The following is an 18,048-nucleotide window of genomic DNA, read 5'->3' as shown; positions in this document are numbered from 1 at the left end:
TGCTAACAATTTCAGTTGATACAATATGAACAAGTGTGGTCTCAGGTGACTCAAAATAGGCATTCAAACTGCAAGACTCTCTCCAAGCCTCCTTTCCCCATTCCCAGTCCCCTCTGTCCCACCAGACCCCAATTTCCTTAACCTTCAGCGGACACAGAAGGGGCTGGGGCCAGATCCCTGGAGGTAACAGGATCCTCCACAATGGCGAAAATATAGTCAGGATAGCTGTGGACCCCTCTGTCTGGCCAGGACACATACTTCAGCTGTTATACAGATGAGATATTTAAAACACAGAAAAGTGGGGCAAAGAATTTAAAAAAGAAAGCATTTATTGGGCACCTACTACATGTCAGAGCCAGTTCTAAACACCTTCCATTTAAATCCAACAGATAATAACTGAAGAGATGGGTATTACTGTTACTGCCCATTTTACAGATGAGAAAACAGACAGGAAACAGCTCTCCCCATGTGGGAGCCTCTTCCTCCCCTTTTAGTACCTTCTGGAAAGTGACCTGGAGGGTCCTGAGCATGATATCTGCATTCAGCCACGTTTCTCTCATCTGAGGATGTGGGCAGGTGGGAAGAGGGAGGAGAACAAAGATCATGAGTGCCAAAAGACACATTTACAGAAAACAAAGCATTTTTGATTAAAAATCAAATACATGTTTTTCACGATCATCTAAACAAGAGGTGTAACAGGAGAGGGAGGTAATTTGGGTTAGATTGGGGAGAGAGAAGGGAACAGGGCAAAAGGAGGGCCACACTTGACCGACCCCCAAAGCCGACCTTAACCCCAAACTCCTAATCCAGGAACCAGAAGTTTAGCAAGGTGTGAGGCAGGGGTCCCTGTGTGGCAATGTAGTCCTGACTTCCATCTGTGCCTTGGTAAAGGCCAAGTTCACTACCCAGATTATGCTGTCACCCCACCAAGTCCACCCCTTCCCTGAATCCCAGGCTTGCATACTCAACACAACAAGGGGAATTCTGTTGGGCAGGGGCTCTAAACCCATAGACCTGACAAAGCCCATGCTTCCCCACCCCTTCCTCAGGCTCCTGCAATTACATCCCCCAGCTTGGTATCCATGCTGTGGGAAACGGATATAGGGTTGAGCCTCAGACTGACCTGCTGGCAAAATCACAAACAAGTCCCAGCTTAGAGGGCTCAGTCCTCTTAGCTTAATTAGGCTTGACCTTATAACACTCCCTGGATCTTATCTGGGAGGCTAATGGGCTGAGGGAAGTGCAGGAAGTGTAACTATGGTCAAAACAGGTGAAACTCACAACTGTGTAACTATGGTGACCACTGCCTTGTTTACCTCTGACTATAAAAGGTTGGTACGGCCTGAGCACCGGTGGAAGTCCTTCCTCTTGAGTTGGACTTACCCGCCTGGCCCCCAATATTCCCAAATTATCTCGTCTTTTCTCTTTCATTTGTATGTGGCTCCTCTTCCAGATCCTGAACCCTGAACCACGCGGGACGTGGAGGGAAACATTTACAACACATGCCAGTTCCACACTGGGGACAGCAGAATATCCTCTCTCTCTTCCTCTTCCTATTATCCCACCCCTTCCTTGAAAGCTTCTCCCCGGTGACTGGACAACCTCTGTTCTTGGGGCTGGAACCATGAGAAAGCAGCTCAGCATTCCTACAGAGTGTCCTGTTGAAGATAACTTTTTAACTGTACTAGAGGACCAGTGCACAAAATTTGTGCACAGGTGCAGTCCCTAGGCCGGGCCAGTGATCAAAGTGTGAGTGTCTGGAATGGAAGAGCAGGTCCCAGCTGACCTCTGGGCCCTGAGCAGCACCCGGGCCTCCGCATGCACCCCTCCACCTGAGTCACAGCCACCAAGTCCCCACGCGGAGATGTGGTGAGTGCGGCTGGACACCATGGGCCCGGGCACAGCATGGGCCTCTGGACCATCCAGCCATGCCACACGGAAGCCAGACGGGCAGCGTGCTCTCTCCCGGCCGGCCTCGCAGACCAGCTTCTGCACGTACCCATGGGGAGCCCGACTAGCCCCCTGCAGTCCTGGCAGCTGCAGCCTGGCTCTTCACAGGTCCCCGGTACCGGGGTACGGGGGCTTCCCCAGTGCATGAGCCCTGCGTCCTGGGGGAGGGTAGCAGGGGGAGTGAGAGCAAGCTTGGCGGACACCCCACATTCTCACCACACTTCCATCCCAGGGACTCACACCCCCAGGTAGTCTGGCGAGAGGTTGCACCCCTCTACCTAGGCACCGCAGGAGGTTGGTTGCTGCCACCCACCCCCAGTTCTCCGTCACAACCTGGGGCCTGGGGCCAATCAGGCAATCAGGGCCTTCCAGCCACTGGTTGGCATCTGCAGGATGATCAGTCGGGGCTGGGCCCCCCACCCGGCTCTCTCAGAGCCTGGGAGCCAGGCAGTGGCCCCGCCCCCCGCCACTAACGCAGGTAGCAGTCTGCAGGGTGATCGGGTGCCTGCTCGCACCTGCCTTGGCCTGATGCTGCCCACTCACCTGCTCTACCATCCCACCATGGTCCCGCTCTTATCAGGGCCCATCAGGGCCGGCAGTGCCTCCACTGCCGCCCGCTGCTAGCGCTGTGCCACTGACACATGCCATGTTCTGCACCACCCCCTGGTGGTCAGCGCATATCATAGTGAGCGGTCCAACTCCCAGTTGAACAATTTGCATACTGGGCTTTTATTATATAAGGATTATGTTTTTTTCCTGGACCAAAATTTTTTGCACTGTCCCCTTATCAATGTCACTCAGTTTTAACACCTTTCGTACTGCTCATGAGCTTTCTCATGTTTTGTGTGCCATCTGTTAAGGACTGCTCATGAGTTTTCTCAATTTTTCATGCGCCATCTGTTATGGACCTTAGATGTCAACACACTGTCTTGTCCACATCGAATGAAGCGATCTCATTGGTGGAAACCGTGCAGGTCAATCTACGAAAAACTATATAATTGCACGAACCCATAAAGCATTGCAGTTACATTGTATTTTGGTCATTCGAATAGTCTTCAAGTTCCTGGCACTTTTAGAAATGCCCTCTCTCAGAAAAAGGAAGGAAACCAACGAAACTGATACACTTCCTTTCGTGTTGTTCCATTCTAAGGAAAACGATGAAATGGACAAAAAAAAGTAGTGCTGTACCTTATAAACTGTGGACTTTTCAATTCATTTAGAGTGTCCAACGTCCTCAATCCACAAGCAAAAATGAAGTATAAACAGTTTCTGCTATCGGTGGCATGAGACTGGATAATGGATGACAATAATGAAGGCTCTCCGGAACCAGGGACAAATCTGTCCAGCCCTTCCCCTGGGGGTGCAAGGAAAGCACCTCGTAAAGATCCACCCAAAAGGTTGTCAGGTGATATGAAGCAGCATGAACCTACGTGTATTCCAGCGAGTGGAAAGAAAAAATTTCCTACGAGAGCCTGCAGAGTTTGTGCCGCCCATGGAAAAAGGAGCGAATCTAGATACTTATATAAATTTTGTTTGGTCCCTCTTCATAGAGGAAAATGTTTTACGCAATACCGTATGTTAAAAAAGTACTAGGAATTTTAATTGTTTGTTTTTGTAAATAAAAATGTTATAATTATTGAAAAACAACACCTAAAGTGCATTATGATCTGTAGTAATGATGATTTAAATAACATGCAGTTTGCCCAAAAACGTGCGGTCCCTGGTGTATGTCTTAGAGATTTCTATGCGGTATGAAATGTGTTAATAAAGGAATCTTCTGAGGGAAAAAAAGTTATCATTGATGTAGACACCTTGTCCTTCCTCTTGCTAAGCAGCTCCAAGCCTAGCACTAGTGGCAGCCAGCCTCAGTTCACAGCTTAGGTTCTCCCAGACACCTCTAAGCCCAGCACAAGTGGCAAACATCTATAGGTCACTTTGTAGGTCATACCAAGTGGCTCCAGGCAGAGAAAAGGCAATGGCTGAATTTGGTCCCTCACAAGAGGCCCTGGAACCAACACACCCAGTGGTCTGATTCAGACCACATCAGAGCACTACCCAACCACCTTCACAAATGACACCACCAAAGGGTAGGCTCAGCTGGCACCAGAGCCCTGCTAAAATGAATCCTGTTCCATGGGATCAGCCCCTATGCAACAGCTCCTCTGCTATAATGAATGAGATGAACCCAAAGAGGCCCACACCAAGACATATCATAATTAAAAAGACACAGTCCACTGACATGCCAACGGCCGGTGCTTCCAGGGTTCAGAAAGTCCCACTTCGGGCGTCTATTTATGCCGGGGTTCATGTCCCAGCATCAAGAAGGGTTCAGGGATCTGGAAAAGGGGCTGCACATAGATGACATAAGAATCCAGAGACTAATAAAGAGTCCAGAGACGAGATATAATTTTGAAAGGCATTGGGGGTCAGAGGACCTTCAGCTAAAGGAACTGAAGAGTCCCTCCTTGCCTAGGACCCTTGCTTTTATTCACACAATTTGTCCTAAGGCAAGGTGGAGATAATACACTTCAAAGGGTAAGGTTTCAAAGGGTACAGAAGCATTGTCAGTTTGGGGAATAGCCTACAGCTATTCAGGTGTTTGGCCAGTAGGAGGCAATAACATGTAGATTAAGATGCCCTTTAACTGTCTGGCAGCCACAATCAGTTTCCTATTCAGGTTTGGGGAAATGCTTTTAGCCATTCCCAACAGGTGACTACATGTGTGACTCAACCCTGTTGAGTCCCCAAGTCTTATCAATCTTTTGATGAAACTCTTGAAATTATGACATGCTGGAATTGGTCTACGGCATCCAACAACAATCAAGGCTCAACTAGAACAGGGCACACACAACCCACCCAGGGACATATCTGGAGCACCTGGCTCAGGTGACTTAGGGAGACTGTGCCACTGGCCCCACAGGACACCTACTACATAAGGCCAGTCTACTAAGACCAGGAGACATAGCAGATATACCTATACATAGAAACAAACACAAGGATGCAGCCAAAATGCAGAGACAAAGAAACATGTCACAAATGAAAGAACAGAATAAATCTCCAGAAAAAATTAAGTGAAATGGAAGCAAGAAAACTACCAATACAGCATTTAAAACAATGCTTAAAAGCAACTTTAAGGAACTTAGTGAGAACATCAACAATATAAGAAAGGACCAGTCAAAAATGAAGTATACACTAACTGATATAAAGAATAATTACAGAGGATCAACGGTAGAGTAGAGGAAGCCAAGAACCAAATCAAAGATTTGGAATATAAGAAAGCAAAAAACACCCAACCGGAAGAGCAAAAAGAAAAAAGAATCCAAAAATATGAAAATAGTGTAATGAGCCTCTGGGACAACTTCAAGTGCACCAACATTCAGATCCTGGGGATACTGGGAGGAGAAGAGAGGGAGCAAGAAATCAAAAACCTATTTGAAAAAATGTCAGAAAACTTCCCCTACCTGGTGAAAGAAATAGACATACAAGTCCAGGAAGCATAGAGAGTCCCAAACAAGATGAACCCAAAGGGACCAAGACACATCATAATTAAAATGCCAAAGACTGAAGACAAAGAGAGAATCTTAAAAACCTACAAGTGAGCACCTATATGACTGTCAGCTGATTTCTCAACAGAAACGTTGCAGGCCAGAAGGGAGTGGTATGGAAACATGGAACAGACTGATGAATCTGAGGGAAAGGTGGAGTGGGGCTGGGAAGAGATTAACCAAAGAACTTATATACATACTAGAGGCCTGATGCACAAAATTTGTGCAAGAGTAGCCCTTTGCAGCCCCAGCTACCTCGGCCCTCGCAGCCCCAGCTTCGTCTGGTCGTTCTACTGTCTGGCTGTTCAGTCATTTTGCATATTACATGTTTATTATTATAGACTAGAGGCCCGGTGCACAAAAATTTGTGCACTCGGGAGGGTCCCTCAGCCTAGCCTGTGGCCTCTCGCAGTCTGGGACCCCTCGGGGGATGACCACCTGCTGGCTTAGGCCCGCTCCCCGGGGGATTGGGCCTGAGCTGGCAGTCAGACATCCCTCTGGCAGCCCAGGAGCCCTCGGGGGATGTCCACTTGCGAGCAGGGAGCAGACCTAAGCTGCAGTCAGACATCCTTAGCCTTGCTGGGGAGGCGGGAGAGGCTCCCGCCACCACCGCTGTGCTGGCAGCCATCAGCCTGGCTTGTGGCTGAGCAGAGCTCCCTCTGTGGGAGCACACTGACCACCAGGGGGCAGCTCCTGCATTGAGCGTCTGCCCCCTGGTGGTCAGTGTGTATCATAGTGACCAGTCATTCTGCTGTTAGGGTCAATTTGCATATTACCCTTTTATTATATAGGATAGAGGCCTGGTGCATGGGTGGGGGCCAGCTGGTTTGCCCTGAAGGGTGTCCCAGATCAGGGTGGGGGACCCACTGGGGTGCCTGGCCAGCCTGGGTGAGGGGCTGAGGGCCGTTTTCAGGCTGGCCACACCCCCTTCAGGGTGGACGGTCCTGCTGGGGTCCCTGGCCAGCCTAGGTGAGGCTGATGGCTGTTTGCAGGCTGGCCAAGCCCCCCAGCAGGGACCCTCACCCCATGAGGGTGTGGCCATCCTGGGTCAGGGGCTGATGGCTGTTTGCAGGCTGGCCACAGCCCCCAGCCACCCAAGCTCCCATTGGAGGCTGGCTGGAAGCAGGTATCTGGGATTTATTTAGCTTCTATAATTGAAACTTTGTTGCCTTTTGTGGAGGCCACAGCCCGCCAGAGTAGGCGGGAAGCTTGGCTTCCTCCATCACCGGGGCAACCAAGCTTCCTGCTTGCTCCAGCTCCGTGGCTGCTGGCCGCCTCTTGGTTGGGTTAATTTGCATATAGTCGCTCTGATTGGCTGGTGGGCGTGGCAAAGCTACAGTCAATTAGCATCTTTGTCTTTTATTAGTGTAGATATGCATTATGTATGGAAACAGACAATAGGGTGGAGAAGGCTTGGGGCACAGTGGGAACCAGGTGGAGGGGGGCAATTGGGGGAAAAGGGGGACACATCTGTAATAATCTCAATAATAAAGGTTTAAAAGAGAAGATAGAAAACAAACAAGAACCAATCAGAAATGAAGAATACAATAAATGGGGGAGAACCAAGATGGCAGCAAAGGGCAACACCTGTACTTGCTGCCTCTCACAACCACATCAAAATTACAACTATCACCCAGAACCACAGGAAAACTGGCTGAGTGGAAGTACTATAACTGGAGAGGTGAAGAAAGCGCATTAAGACTGACAGAGGTGCTTGCAATGGTCATTGTTCCTGCACTGGAACCTCAAAGGCACAGGGCTAACTGACAGCCATTACTGTTTGTTCCCCCCTGGTGATTCCCTGAGAACACCAGGCACCCCACCCAATTTACAACCACACCCAAACTGTGTGCAGTGGCTTTTGCATATGAATGGCCTGTTCCTTCTCAGCCTAAAACCTGTCAAACAGGCAGCAGCGGGGTCAGGGAGCCCCAAAGCTATTAAAAGAAGGCCCAAGGCCCGCAGCAGCAGCCTGCCTTACTTCACAGCTGGGTCTCGTCTGGGCACTTCCAAATCCAATACAAAGAGGAGGAATCTGCAGATTTCTCTGTAGCTCCTGCTGGGTGACTCCAGGCAGAGGCTGACTTTGCACCTCCTTGGAGATCCAAGAGCAAGTGTAGCCAGTCGTCAGTGTGAGACCATACCAGATTACAACTCTTCACATCCATAAGTGACACACTCAAGGGGCAGACTCAGTAAGCACCAAAGCCCCACTGAAGCAAGTCCTTTCCCATAAGAGTGTATCCTGCACAGCTACTCTTCCATTGTAGACACAGCTGGTCCTCACTGCCAACTGGCCTGGAGGTCAATTCCTCCCAGTGATACCAACAGCAATCAAGGCTTAACTACAACAAGACTGTGCACACAGCCCACAAAGGGGTGCACCAAGAGTGTCTACCTCAGGTGATTGGGGAGGCCGAGCCACTGGGCACTATAGGACACCTACCACACAAGGCCACTCTATCAACTCAAGGAGACTTAGCAGCTACCCAATACATAGAAGCAAACACAGGGAAGCAGCCAAAATGTGGAGACAAAGAAACATGTCACAAATGAAAGAAATGGAAGAAAGCAAAATACTGGATATAGAGTTCAAAACCAGTTATAAGGTTACTCAAGAATGTTCTAGAAACCTCCAAGGAACTTAGTGAGACCTCCAAGGAACTTAGTGAGAATGCCAAAAATAAATGGAAAAGGATCAGACAGAAATTAAGAATACACTGACTGAAATAAAGAATAATATACAGAGATTTAAGAGACTTGTATATGTTTATTTCCCCCACGCCCCACATGGTTTAGGGTTCAGGATCTGGAAGAGGAGCCACACACAAATGAAAGAGAAGAGACAAGAGAAAATTTGGAAATATTGGGGGGCCAGGTGGGCAAGTCCAACTCAAGGGGAAGGATTTCCACCGGTGCCCAGGCCTCACCAGCCTTTTATTCACTTTGGTTAAGCATAAAACCCTTAGTCAGGCAGGTAATTGCAGTAACAGACTATCTTAAAAGGTCAGTAAATATTAGGAGGATTTACTCTGAGACTATTTGATCAAGAAATAGCTTAAGCCACCATTATCAGGATTAGACAATCGGTGCATAACTCAGGCCCTTGCCATGGGTTCAAGGGTCACCAGCATTCCGGGATCCTTGTTTGCACTTCTCTGCTAGTGAAGATAATGGGCGGCCTCCCACAAGACTAGAGGATCCCAAGAATCAAGTCAAAGATTTGAAATATGAGGAAGCAAAAAACACCCAACTGGAAGAGCAAAAAGAAAAAAAGAATCCAAAAATATGAAGATAGTGTAAGGAGTCTCTGGGACAACTTCAAGCGTACCAACATCCGAATTATGGGGGTGCCAGAAGGGAGAGAGCAAGATATTGAAAACCTATTTGAAGAAATAATGACAGAAAACTCCCCTACCTGGTGAAAGAAATAGACTTACAAGTCCAGGAAGTGCAGAGAACCCGAAACAAGAGGAATCCAAAGAGGACCACACCAAGACATATCATAATTAAAATGCCAAGGGCAAAAGACAAAGAGAGAATCTTAAAAGCAGCAAGAGAAAAACAGTCAGTTACCTACAAGGGAGTACCCATATGACTGTCAGCTGATTTCTCAACAGAAACTATGCAGGCAGTGGCAAGAAATATTCAAAGTGATGAATAGCAAGAACCTACAACCAAGATTACTCTACCCAGCAAAGCTATCATTTAGAATTGAAGGTCAGATAAAGAGCTTCACAGACAAGAAAAAGCTAAAGGAGTTCATCACCACCAAACCAGTATTATATGAAATGCTGAAGGGTATTCTTTAAGAAAAGGAAGAAGTAGAAAAAGGTAAAGATAAAAATTATGAACAACAAAGTGACAACAAATACATATCTATCAACAAGTGAATCTAAAAATCAAGTGAATAAAAAATCTGATGGACAGAATAAACTGGTGAATATAATAGAATCAGGGGCATAGAAAAGAAGTGGACTGACAACTCTCTGGGGGAAGGGGGTGTGGAGGGTGCGGGAAGGGATTCGACAAAAATCTTACACCTATGGTCAAGGACAGTCGGGGGTCAGGGGGGGATAAGGGCATGGGGTGGGGTGGGAACTGGGTGGAGGGGAGCTATGGGAGGAAAAAAGAGTAACATCTGTAATAATCTGAATAAATATTTTTTAAAAAAAGGGGAGACCACAGATAGTACAAGGTCATATGAAGACACAGGCAGAGACTAGCATGATGTAGTTACAAGCCAAGGAGCACCAAGGATTGTGGGCAGCCATCAGAAGCTGGAAGGGGTAAGGAATGGAGGGCTTGTGGGTAGAGCTCACATCTTCATCTTCTACATCCGTCCTATAAACAAACACTCAGTTCGTGGTAATTTGTTATGGTAGCCCCAGGAAACCAACACAGATCATACTACTCTACTTCTTGTATGTATTTTGAAATCTCCATAACTTGCAAAAAGTTTTTAATAGCATATTGAGGCTGTGGCAAGCTGCGAGGCTCCAGAAAAGCCCTGAAGAAGGAACTAATTGGACTCATGAGTTGAGAGTTGAGTTAGAATTATGGACATCCTGTGATGTCCCATCCCCTGCTCTCCCTGAATGCCATAGCCCATTTGGTCCTATGGGTCCCCTGCTCTCCCTCAAGACCCCTCTCCCACTGGGCTGCTCCTGTTCCTGAGACCCTTATGAGGACTGTCTACCTAAGAGTTTGCATGGACCATCTAGATGGCCCCTGCTGTTTCATGTCATCATGTAGATCTCAGGGCACTTGCAGAGGCCTCTCCCTCTCCATTTCCGTCTGACTTTTTTCTTCATAGCCCTGTTCGCACCTGGCATGATAGATCTCTTTCTTACTGCTATCATTCTCCTTCGTGTCAACCTGTGTGCATTATGTAGGATCTTGACATCCATTTTGTGTGACACCAGGGCTCTGGATACATAATAGAGAAGTGGGCAGAGAGGAAGGGCAAAGCAAATGACTGTGGATAGGTCAAGTAAAGATCCCAGAATCTCCTGAGCAGCCGTGACCGCGCCCTGACCTCAGATAAACCCTTCCCTAACAAGAGAGCAGGTGGTGTGCACAGTTGGTAGTCTCTAAAGTGTCAATGTGTCCCTAGTGAATGGAAAGGTGTGCCTGTGTGCTAAAGTAGGCAGAGGGATCCTGGGAAGCACTGACTAGGTCCCATCCTCTGTGTCAGCCCTCCGAGTCTCATGCTTACTTGGAGCAAATGTGACAGGCCCTGCTACCCATGCCCATCCTCCTCCCAGATGATGAGCACCTGAGTAACAGCAGCTCCAACTCTCCCAGGGACAGTGCCAAACCCTCCTAATAACTCAAGAGGAAGCCAACATGCTGAGTCTGCTTTGTCCTATACACAATGTCAACACCAGGCCTGAGAATGTCCCCAAGCTGTCAGGTCCCCAGCTAAGAAGACCCCATGGATATCATCCTTTATACTTACCCTGACATCCGGCCTGTCCAAACCAAACAGAGGCAAATGGGGTGGTGTGGCACACAGACTTTATTCTGACCGCCCCCACCTCCTGGGTCCAAGCCCATATCCTGACAACAGAATGGGCTCACTCAGCACTTAGAAAGACCCTCTTGTGTGCAGTGTTGGTGTAAGGATGCCAACGCCACTCCACATCTGCTGTGGCCTCCTGTTCCAGCGTGCCAAGGCGAATCATGTATACTGGTAGAGGGGAACAGAGACATTATCAACTATACAGCCAGCTTTTCCCCACCAACAGACCTGAGCTAAAGTCCAAACTCACATTTGAGCTCAAAGCGAGGGCCAACCTCAGTCAGCTCCACATTGCGGTGGTTGGTCTTCCTGTACACATGGTGTCTGGGGCAAGGGAAGGCAGGGCAGGAGTGAGAGGAGGCAGGAGCAGCTATAGGTCAACAACCAATAGTATAGGGACACAAAGGTCAGGATACAATCCCAGAGCCCAGCCCATGGACACACCGGAAGGAGATGTAGTCATTCTGGTTTGCAAAGGTGATGACCCGATGGCTGTCTTCTTTGGGCACAGGGAACAGGTAACGAAGTATGTCAGAGACCTGGGGCAGAGGGAAGAAGATAGGGGAATGCCCAGCCTGGCATCGCCTGCCCCCAGCCCTAGTCCCATGATCCCAGACTCACCCGCTTGCCCAGACGGGAGGAGAAGCCATGAATGATGAGGTGAGGTTTGGCCTCTGACACGGTGCCCAGGTCAGGGATGTCATGTCGCATAAGCACATTGCATAGTGTGAAGTAAGCAGTGGGGCCAAAGGGCAGGTGACTGACAATGAACCCCACTGGTGGGCCAGATAGGCTGTCAGAGACTGTCTGCTCTCGGATGGCCAACCCGGCAAACACCCTGCTCCCTCCCACCAACCTTACCAGGTGTGCCACGATGCTCATGGATAACTATCAGGTCGGTGACACCATTAGCTTTGCAGGCTCGCACCAGTGCCCCCACCTCATGTCGGCCACGGTTCATGCGCTGGGCACCAGGAAACACCAACTTCAGCTCCTGCACGTGTACACACACCAGTTAGGACTCAGGCCACTGGTACCTGAGCATCTTCCACTCCCTGCTTCTTTTGATACCTTTGCAAACATCTTGAGGCGTGAACTGGGGTCTCGGGAAGTCGTGATCATGACCTTGGGATCCTCAACCCCTGCCCATCGATATTCATCATCCACATGATTGGTCACACCTGTCAGATGCATGAGGGGTAAGAACATGAGATTATCTTGGGAAGTGAAATACTAACTTGGGAGTGGCAGAATCCATTCAGAGCTGCACCATCTGACAATATCTTCAGTGATAGGATGCTCCACACTCACACTGGGCAATAGGGTGGCACCAAACCATATTGGCTACAAGCACAAGTTTAATGCAGAATTGAATTTTCTAATTTGATTTAATTTCACTCATTTAAGCTGTATTAATCACACAGGGCTAATGGCTATTGTGTTAGCATTAAGTACAGATTCTAATAAGGCCAAAGGTAACAGACTCCTATTTCTCCTAACAAATATTTACATCATTTGTGATTCCTTTCAGATGTGTTGAATAACACAATGAGTAAAACATTTGGGTGCCAATGAAGTGCTGAGAGCTCGGGAAATGGCAGTGAACATAATGGACACTATCCTGTCCCAGCAAAATTCACATTCCAGTGAGGGAGACCAAAGCAAAACAGAGTAAGTTGGGTGGTATCACATGTCTCTAATTGGAATTGGGAGCACTCAGGCCGAGCTCCTCTGAGTAGCCATCAGTGCAGAACCATGAAGACTCTGGGGCACAGTTCCAGGAACATGAGTTGCAGAGCCTTTCCTCAAGGTGTGTGAGGAAAGATATGGAGGCCAGTGGGCCCCAGTGTTGGGGAAGGTCACCTTCACCACCAGCGTCGTCAAACTCCAGGGAACCATGTAAGGCCAAAGCCTCCCTACGTAACTCCGTGGGGATCAGGCGGTTCTCTGCAGGGGAAAGACAGAGGGATAAGTGAGATATACAGATGAAGGTCTCAGTTAATACAACACTATGGCTTACAAACCTGATGGGAAAAATACCTTTCTTACTCCTTTCTGAGCAGAGATGATACTGGGGGGTGAGAGGTTGGGGACTATTTCTATCTACATGCTAACCTGTTAACAATAGTTATAGGAAACAATTTGCTACAGTTCCTGAGTCTCATGGCTTGAAGGTTTTTAGACTGCTCTTTCTGTATAAAGGTGGACCAGAAATCCTGAAACGCTCTGACAACAAAGCTGCTAATCATGATGCTCTAGGTCAGAAGTTTCCTCTGTGAACTAAAGCTTGACCTGGCATAGGGGCTGGGCTGTGGGAACATCCACCTTGGGAGTATAGAGCTATATATGACTGTGCCCCTGGAACCAGCATTTGTTAGTGTGCCCTGGTGGAATTCTTGCACATGGAAGATACTCACCTGAAGGAAATCTCCACTATACTCAACGGATTTTAGAAACAATGCTGAACAAAAACATAAAACTGCCAAAGAATACATATAACCTAGTACTACCTTTAAAACTAAAAATCAACCAATATGATTTAGGGATACAAATAAGTACCATATAAGCACACACAAAAAAACCAAGGAAACAGTTTATTTTTAAACAATATTCAATACTGTGGTTACCTAAGTTGTGGAAAATATTCCTGAATTTCAATACAGGGGTGGACAAAACTAGGTAAATAGTTGCATTGTAACATTCTTTGAGTTAATAAAGCTATTGTAATAATAACCTGAATGTCTTTACATACAAACAAATGTAAACCTACTTTTGCCAACCCATGTATACTGACCACTTTCCATTTCTTAAGATGGGCGGATAGATTACAGTTGTTTAACATTATGCTTAACATAAACATACACACACATAACCACACACACTGTGTATATATATATATATATATATACACATACATCTAACAACTAGGAACATCTAAGTAATTTAAAATAATCAGATACTGAGTTGATGTACCTTCAGATAAGAAACAAAGCTTCACCAACACAAGAACACAACTGGGTGAATAAATATGTCATTTTTAATCAGACATGTGTGACAAACTCTTCATTAGTATGGCAAATGTAAAGTGGGGAAAACACTGCAAAATTAGACCCTAATTTACAACGCAACTAAAATTAAATTATACACGGATTAACAGTTTAAAAATGCAAGGGACTCATAATACCACTAAAAGACAGCAAGATATGCTTTAGTACCTGGTACTAAAGAAGATAACGAGATGAAAAACTACGGGGAGTGGAGGTGGGGAACGTCTACAAGGACCATAGGGATCATTTTAAATTTGAGAAGAACTAGACACACTGTAAGCAAAATTAATAGACAAGCTGTAAAATCTCGATACTGTAGCATAAATGACAAGTAATTCATACCATCATCTGGAGGAGCACTTGCAAGCAACAGAAAGACCCAGCAGGCAAAGAAAATGACCAGTAAATACTTGAAAAGATGCCCAACTATACTACCAAAGAAATGCTAATTAAGTCACTAGGTTTTTCCATTGGGTTTTAAAATGCAAACCCGCAGTCTCTCGAGGGCTGGGTGACGCCGCCGGGCAGCGGGGACCATACCTTCGAGCGCGCGCCGCACCTTCTCCTTCCTCTCGTAGGCGGCGCGCTGCGCCTCCTCGCGGGCCTTGCGGTAGAGGTACTCGCGGCGAAGGCGCGCCTCACGGCGCAACTAGGGAACAGCGTGTCGGGTGAGCGCCTCTTTCTCCATGCACGCTCGGCCCCGGGGGACCACCCATCCCGAGCCCACAGACCTCATCCCCAGCCCTCCGCGAACCCCCAACCTTCAAAACAGAAGCTCAAACATCCCTACCATCCTGGGCGCCGCTTCCACGTGGGTTTCGGAGAATCTGCGAGAGCTGCCGGCACTACACAGCCCTCGCTTCCGCCCTCAACCAAGAAAGTGGTAGGTTCACTAAACGCTGCTGATGGGAGTCACAAGGCGATTGGCCAGCCCAGAAGCGCATGCTCACTGGAGCTACCAATAGGCAGAGGAAATGTCAAGATGTTGTTAGGCGGCCTGGGGCTGACATTAATAAAGATGTCTTCCTTGGCTTCACCGTTTGTCGCGGCTGTGCAGAATGCCCAAATTGAAGATGATGTACCGCTAGTTATTATGCCATTGGCGGCTGAAATAGTGCAGCAGCTGTAAAGCCAGCACAACGGTAGGCCGCAGGATCGCTTAACAGCTCCTTTTGGAATTAAATCTAAAGCCGTTTCTCCCTTAAAATGGTTGCTACGCCTCCTTCCTTCGCCACAGCGATAGCCCTACTTTTAAAATGCAGCCGCTTCCAGAAGCGACTCGGAACCACACAGCTCTCGCCAACTTTCCGGTTGGCTGATTCGCTTCGGATGCTAAGCGCAGAAAGCGACTACTCGGTTGCAATGCTGCTGCTCTGAGGACGCTTGCCCTTAGAAGCCGAGACTCCCACGGCTTTCAACCCCACGGCTTCCACTACGTGATCGCTGGGCCCACAGCGACGGCGGATCTCGAACGTCCATTGGCTACACTACCGGCACGGTGAGCGGTGATTGGGCGACCTGGAAGGAGACTAGCTCCAGATTAGAGTGCGGTGGGCCATGGCCGCAGCCGATTTACGGGCGGAGCTGGACTCGCTGCTGCTGCAGCTGCTCTGGGACCTGGAAGAGCTGGAGTCAAAGCGGGTGGCGCTGAACGCCCGGGTGGAGGAGGTGGGAGCCTGGGGCGGGCGGGCGGGCGGGCGGGCGGAGGGTCACGCCGAGGTAAACCGAGTTTTACTGATCCTCTCTCTTTCCGCAGGGCTGGCTTTCGCTCTCCAAAGCTCGCTATGCCATGGGTGCCAAGTCGGTAGGGCCCCTGCAATATGCCTCCCGCATGGAGCCCCAGGTCTGCGTCAGCACCAAGTGAGGAGCCTTGCCTGCTGAATCGGGTGGGTGGGGAATGCGCAGGGTGGGGCTGTCAAAGATCCATCCTCCCTTCTCTTTCTTCAGCGAGGCGCAAAATGGACTCCAGAAGTTTCGTGTGGTAAGAGCCGGCGCCCAGAGTCCAGAGGAGGTGGGGCCCCGTGAGGCAGGTGAGCCCCACTTCCCGTCAGGGACCCCTCCCGATGTCAAAGACAAAATACAGTTAAGGAGATGATTTTATTCAAGTTGCTTTGATAGAGGCCCCAGATTTGAAGATCAAAATGTCTCAGCAGAGTAGTTTTGGCCTTAGACTTTTATAGGGAGAAATAGGTGAAGTCTTTTACAGTTGGGATCATTTTGTAGTTACAGGAAGTCTCAGTCAGTTGGAAAGAAAATGTTTATCTCTTTCAGAAGGACAAACTTTCAATCTCAGCTAGTCATTCATAAAGAACAGGGAGTTGGAGAGTCTGTCTGACCTTTCAGCATGTTCAGGCAAAATGGGAAAGGTCAGTTGTGAAAGCCGCAACCCGCACAGCTAGGGTTCAGGATCTGGAGAAGGGCCACGCACAAATGAGGAGACTAGACAAGAAATATGAATTTGGAAATCATGGGGGTCGGGCAGAGAACCGCTCTCTAGTGGAAAGGCTTCACTGGGGCCCAGGCCCTGTTAGATTTTATTTAATTTTAGAACACACATCTTGCCCTTAGTCAGGCAGGCAATCTGGTAGCAGACAGACTATCTTAAAGGTCAGTAAATAGTAAAGATTTACTTTGAGACTATTACATCAGGAAATTGCTTGAGCCAGCATTGTCTCAACAGAACAATTGGTGCATAGCTTTTAGCCCTTGCCAAAGCTCAAGATCCATCAGCCTTCTGGGTTCCCTGTTTAAACTTTCATGATAGTGTAGACCAGCGGTTCTCAACCTGTGGGTCGCGACCCCTTTGGGGGTCGAATGCCCTTTCACAAGGGTCGCCTAAGACCATCGGAAAACATATATAATTACATATTGTTTTTGTGATTACTCACTATGCTTTTATTTTGTTCAATTTGTAACAATGAAATTGGGGGTCACCACAACATGAGGAACTGTATTAAAGGGTCGCGGCATTAAGAAGGTTGAGAACCACTGGTGTAGACAATGGATAGCTTCCAGCAGTCAGTGTATGACTGTCTAAACAAGGGTTGGTTTTATGAGAGTCTTGAGAATGTATGGACAGTCTCACATTTGAATCACAAGTGGGGAACGGTGGTTTTTTTGTGGTAAGCTGTTTTTTGGATCTTAAAAGGCTGCAGAGATTTTGCAACCATCAGTATTTCCCAGGATCATGAGCTCAGAGTTCAACATTGTCACCCAGAAGTTAAGGGCCAGGTAATAAGATTCCAACTTCTACCCTTTCTTTTTCCAGCTCTGCGAAGGCGCAAGGGCCTTACCAGGATTCCAGAGCCCGAGGCCTTCTCAGCCTCCCCAAACCCTCTGAACTGGTTTGGAATCCTGGTTCCACATAGCCTACGGCAAGCCCAAGCCAGCTTCCAGGAGGGTGAGTGGACTCTGCCAGTTGACCGTGTGGCTCTAAGCCAAAATTGGACCCTCTAATGCCAGGGCTGGGATTAGTCTACAAAGGGTTTTGCAGGTTTTCTCCATTGCATACTTTTGTTGCATGCCTGCTGTTTTTTCTGAAAGCATTTACAGCATCTTGGCAGTGTTCTAGGCTCATGATCAGTGCTGGGATACAGCAGGAAATGAAAGGGACAAATATCCTCATAGAATGTTATACTATTGAGGGGAGAAAGACAACCTGCAAGTAAGTAAGTAATGAGAATTGTTATGCAAAAATAAGATAGGGTGTTGTAGATGAAGTGGGACAGGAATGGTCTGGGGGAACTGTTTTATGAAGGTGATCTGGGGAACAGTGTTCTAAGCAGAGGGGCCAACTGGGGTGAAAAGGCAAGATTGTGTGGGCCATTGCAGAGAAGAGGCCAGTGGACTAGAGTTGGTGTAGCAGAGAGAGCCAGGAGCTGTGGTTAGAGTGCTCTAGGCCCCGATAATTTGAGGGCTGAATAGGCCCTGTTGAGGACTTTGGGAGTAATGGGGTAGACTTGCAGCCTGACAGGAATCCAGT

General features: G+C 48.0%; 2 protein-coding genes across 12 annotated transcripts in view; one reads left to right on the top strand and one right to left on the bottom strand.

Moving 5' to 3' along the window:
- Nucleotides 1-10,996: 10,996 nt before the first annotated feature.
- On the bottom strand, nt 10,997-15,299 carry IMP4 (IMP U3 small nucleolar ribonucleoprotein 4). Of its 2 annotated transcripts, none has more exons than XM_070409203.1 (9): nt 14,857-15,299; nt 14,607-14,715; nt 12,883-12,966; nt 12,091-12,200; nt 11,881-12,013; nt 11,641-11,693; nt 11,464-11,558; nt 11,270-11,343; nt 10,997-11,187 (listed from the first exon to the last, which is right to left on the bottom strand). In XM_070409203.1, the coding sequence occupies exons 1-9, from the start codon at nt 14,857-14,859 to the stop codon at nt 11,075-11,077; spliced, it is 774 nt and encodes a 257-aa protein (XP_070265304.1). In that variant the 5' UTR covers nt 14,860-15,299; the 3' UTR covers nt 10,997-11,074. The 2 variants fall into 2 exon arrangements, with proteins under 2 accessions (XP_070265304.1, XP_070265303.1); XM_070409202.1 differs by having other exon boundaries at nt 11,641-11,795; nt 14,857-15,288.
- CCDC115 (coiled-coil domain containing 115) overlaps nt 15,063-18,048 on the top strand; it is a 24,453-nt gene continuing 21,467 nt past the window's right edge. For 3 of the 10 annotated variants that reach the window (XM_070409215.1, XM_070409214.1, XM_070409216.1), the window contains exons 1-4: nt 15,584-15,734; nt 15,823-15,926; nt 16,014-16,148; nt 17,335-17,466. In XM_070409215.1, the coding sequence (XP_070265316.1) occupies nt 15,624-15,734; nt 15,823-15,926; nt 16,014-16,148; nt 17,335-17,434 (450 nt within the window). In that variant the 5' untranslated portion in view covers nt 15,584-15,623 and the 3' untranslated portion in view covers nt 17,435-17,466. The other 7 variants (XM_070409212.1, XM_070409211.1, XM_070409209.1 and 4 more) reach the window with 5 other exon arrangements.

This window comes from Myotis yumanensis, unplaced genomic scaffold, assembly GCF_028538775.1.
Source record: "Myotis yumanensis isolate MYYU_CA2020_CCGP unplaced genomic scaffold, mMyoYum1.0.hap1 SCAF_3, whole genome shotgun sequence".
NCBI lineage: Eukaryota > Metazoa > Chordata > Mammalia > Chiroptera > Vespertilionidae > Myotis > Myotis yumanensis.
This window is presented reverse-complemented; position numbering and strand designations above follow the sequence as displayed.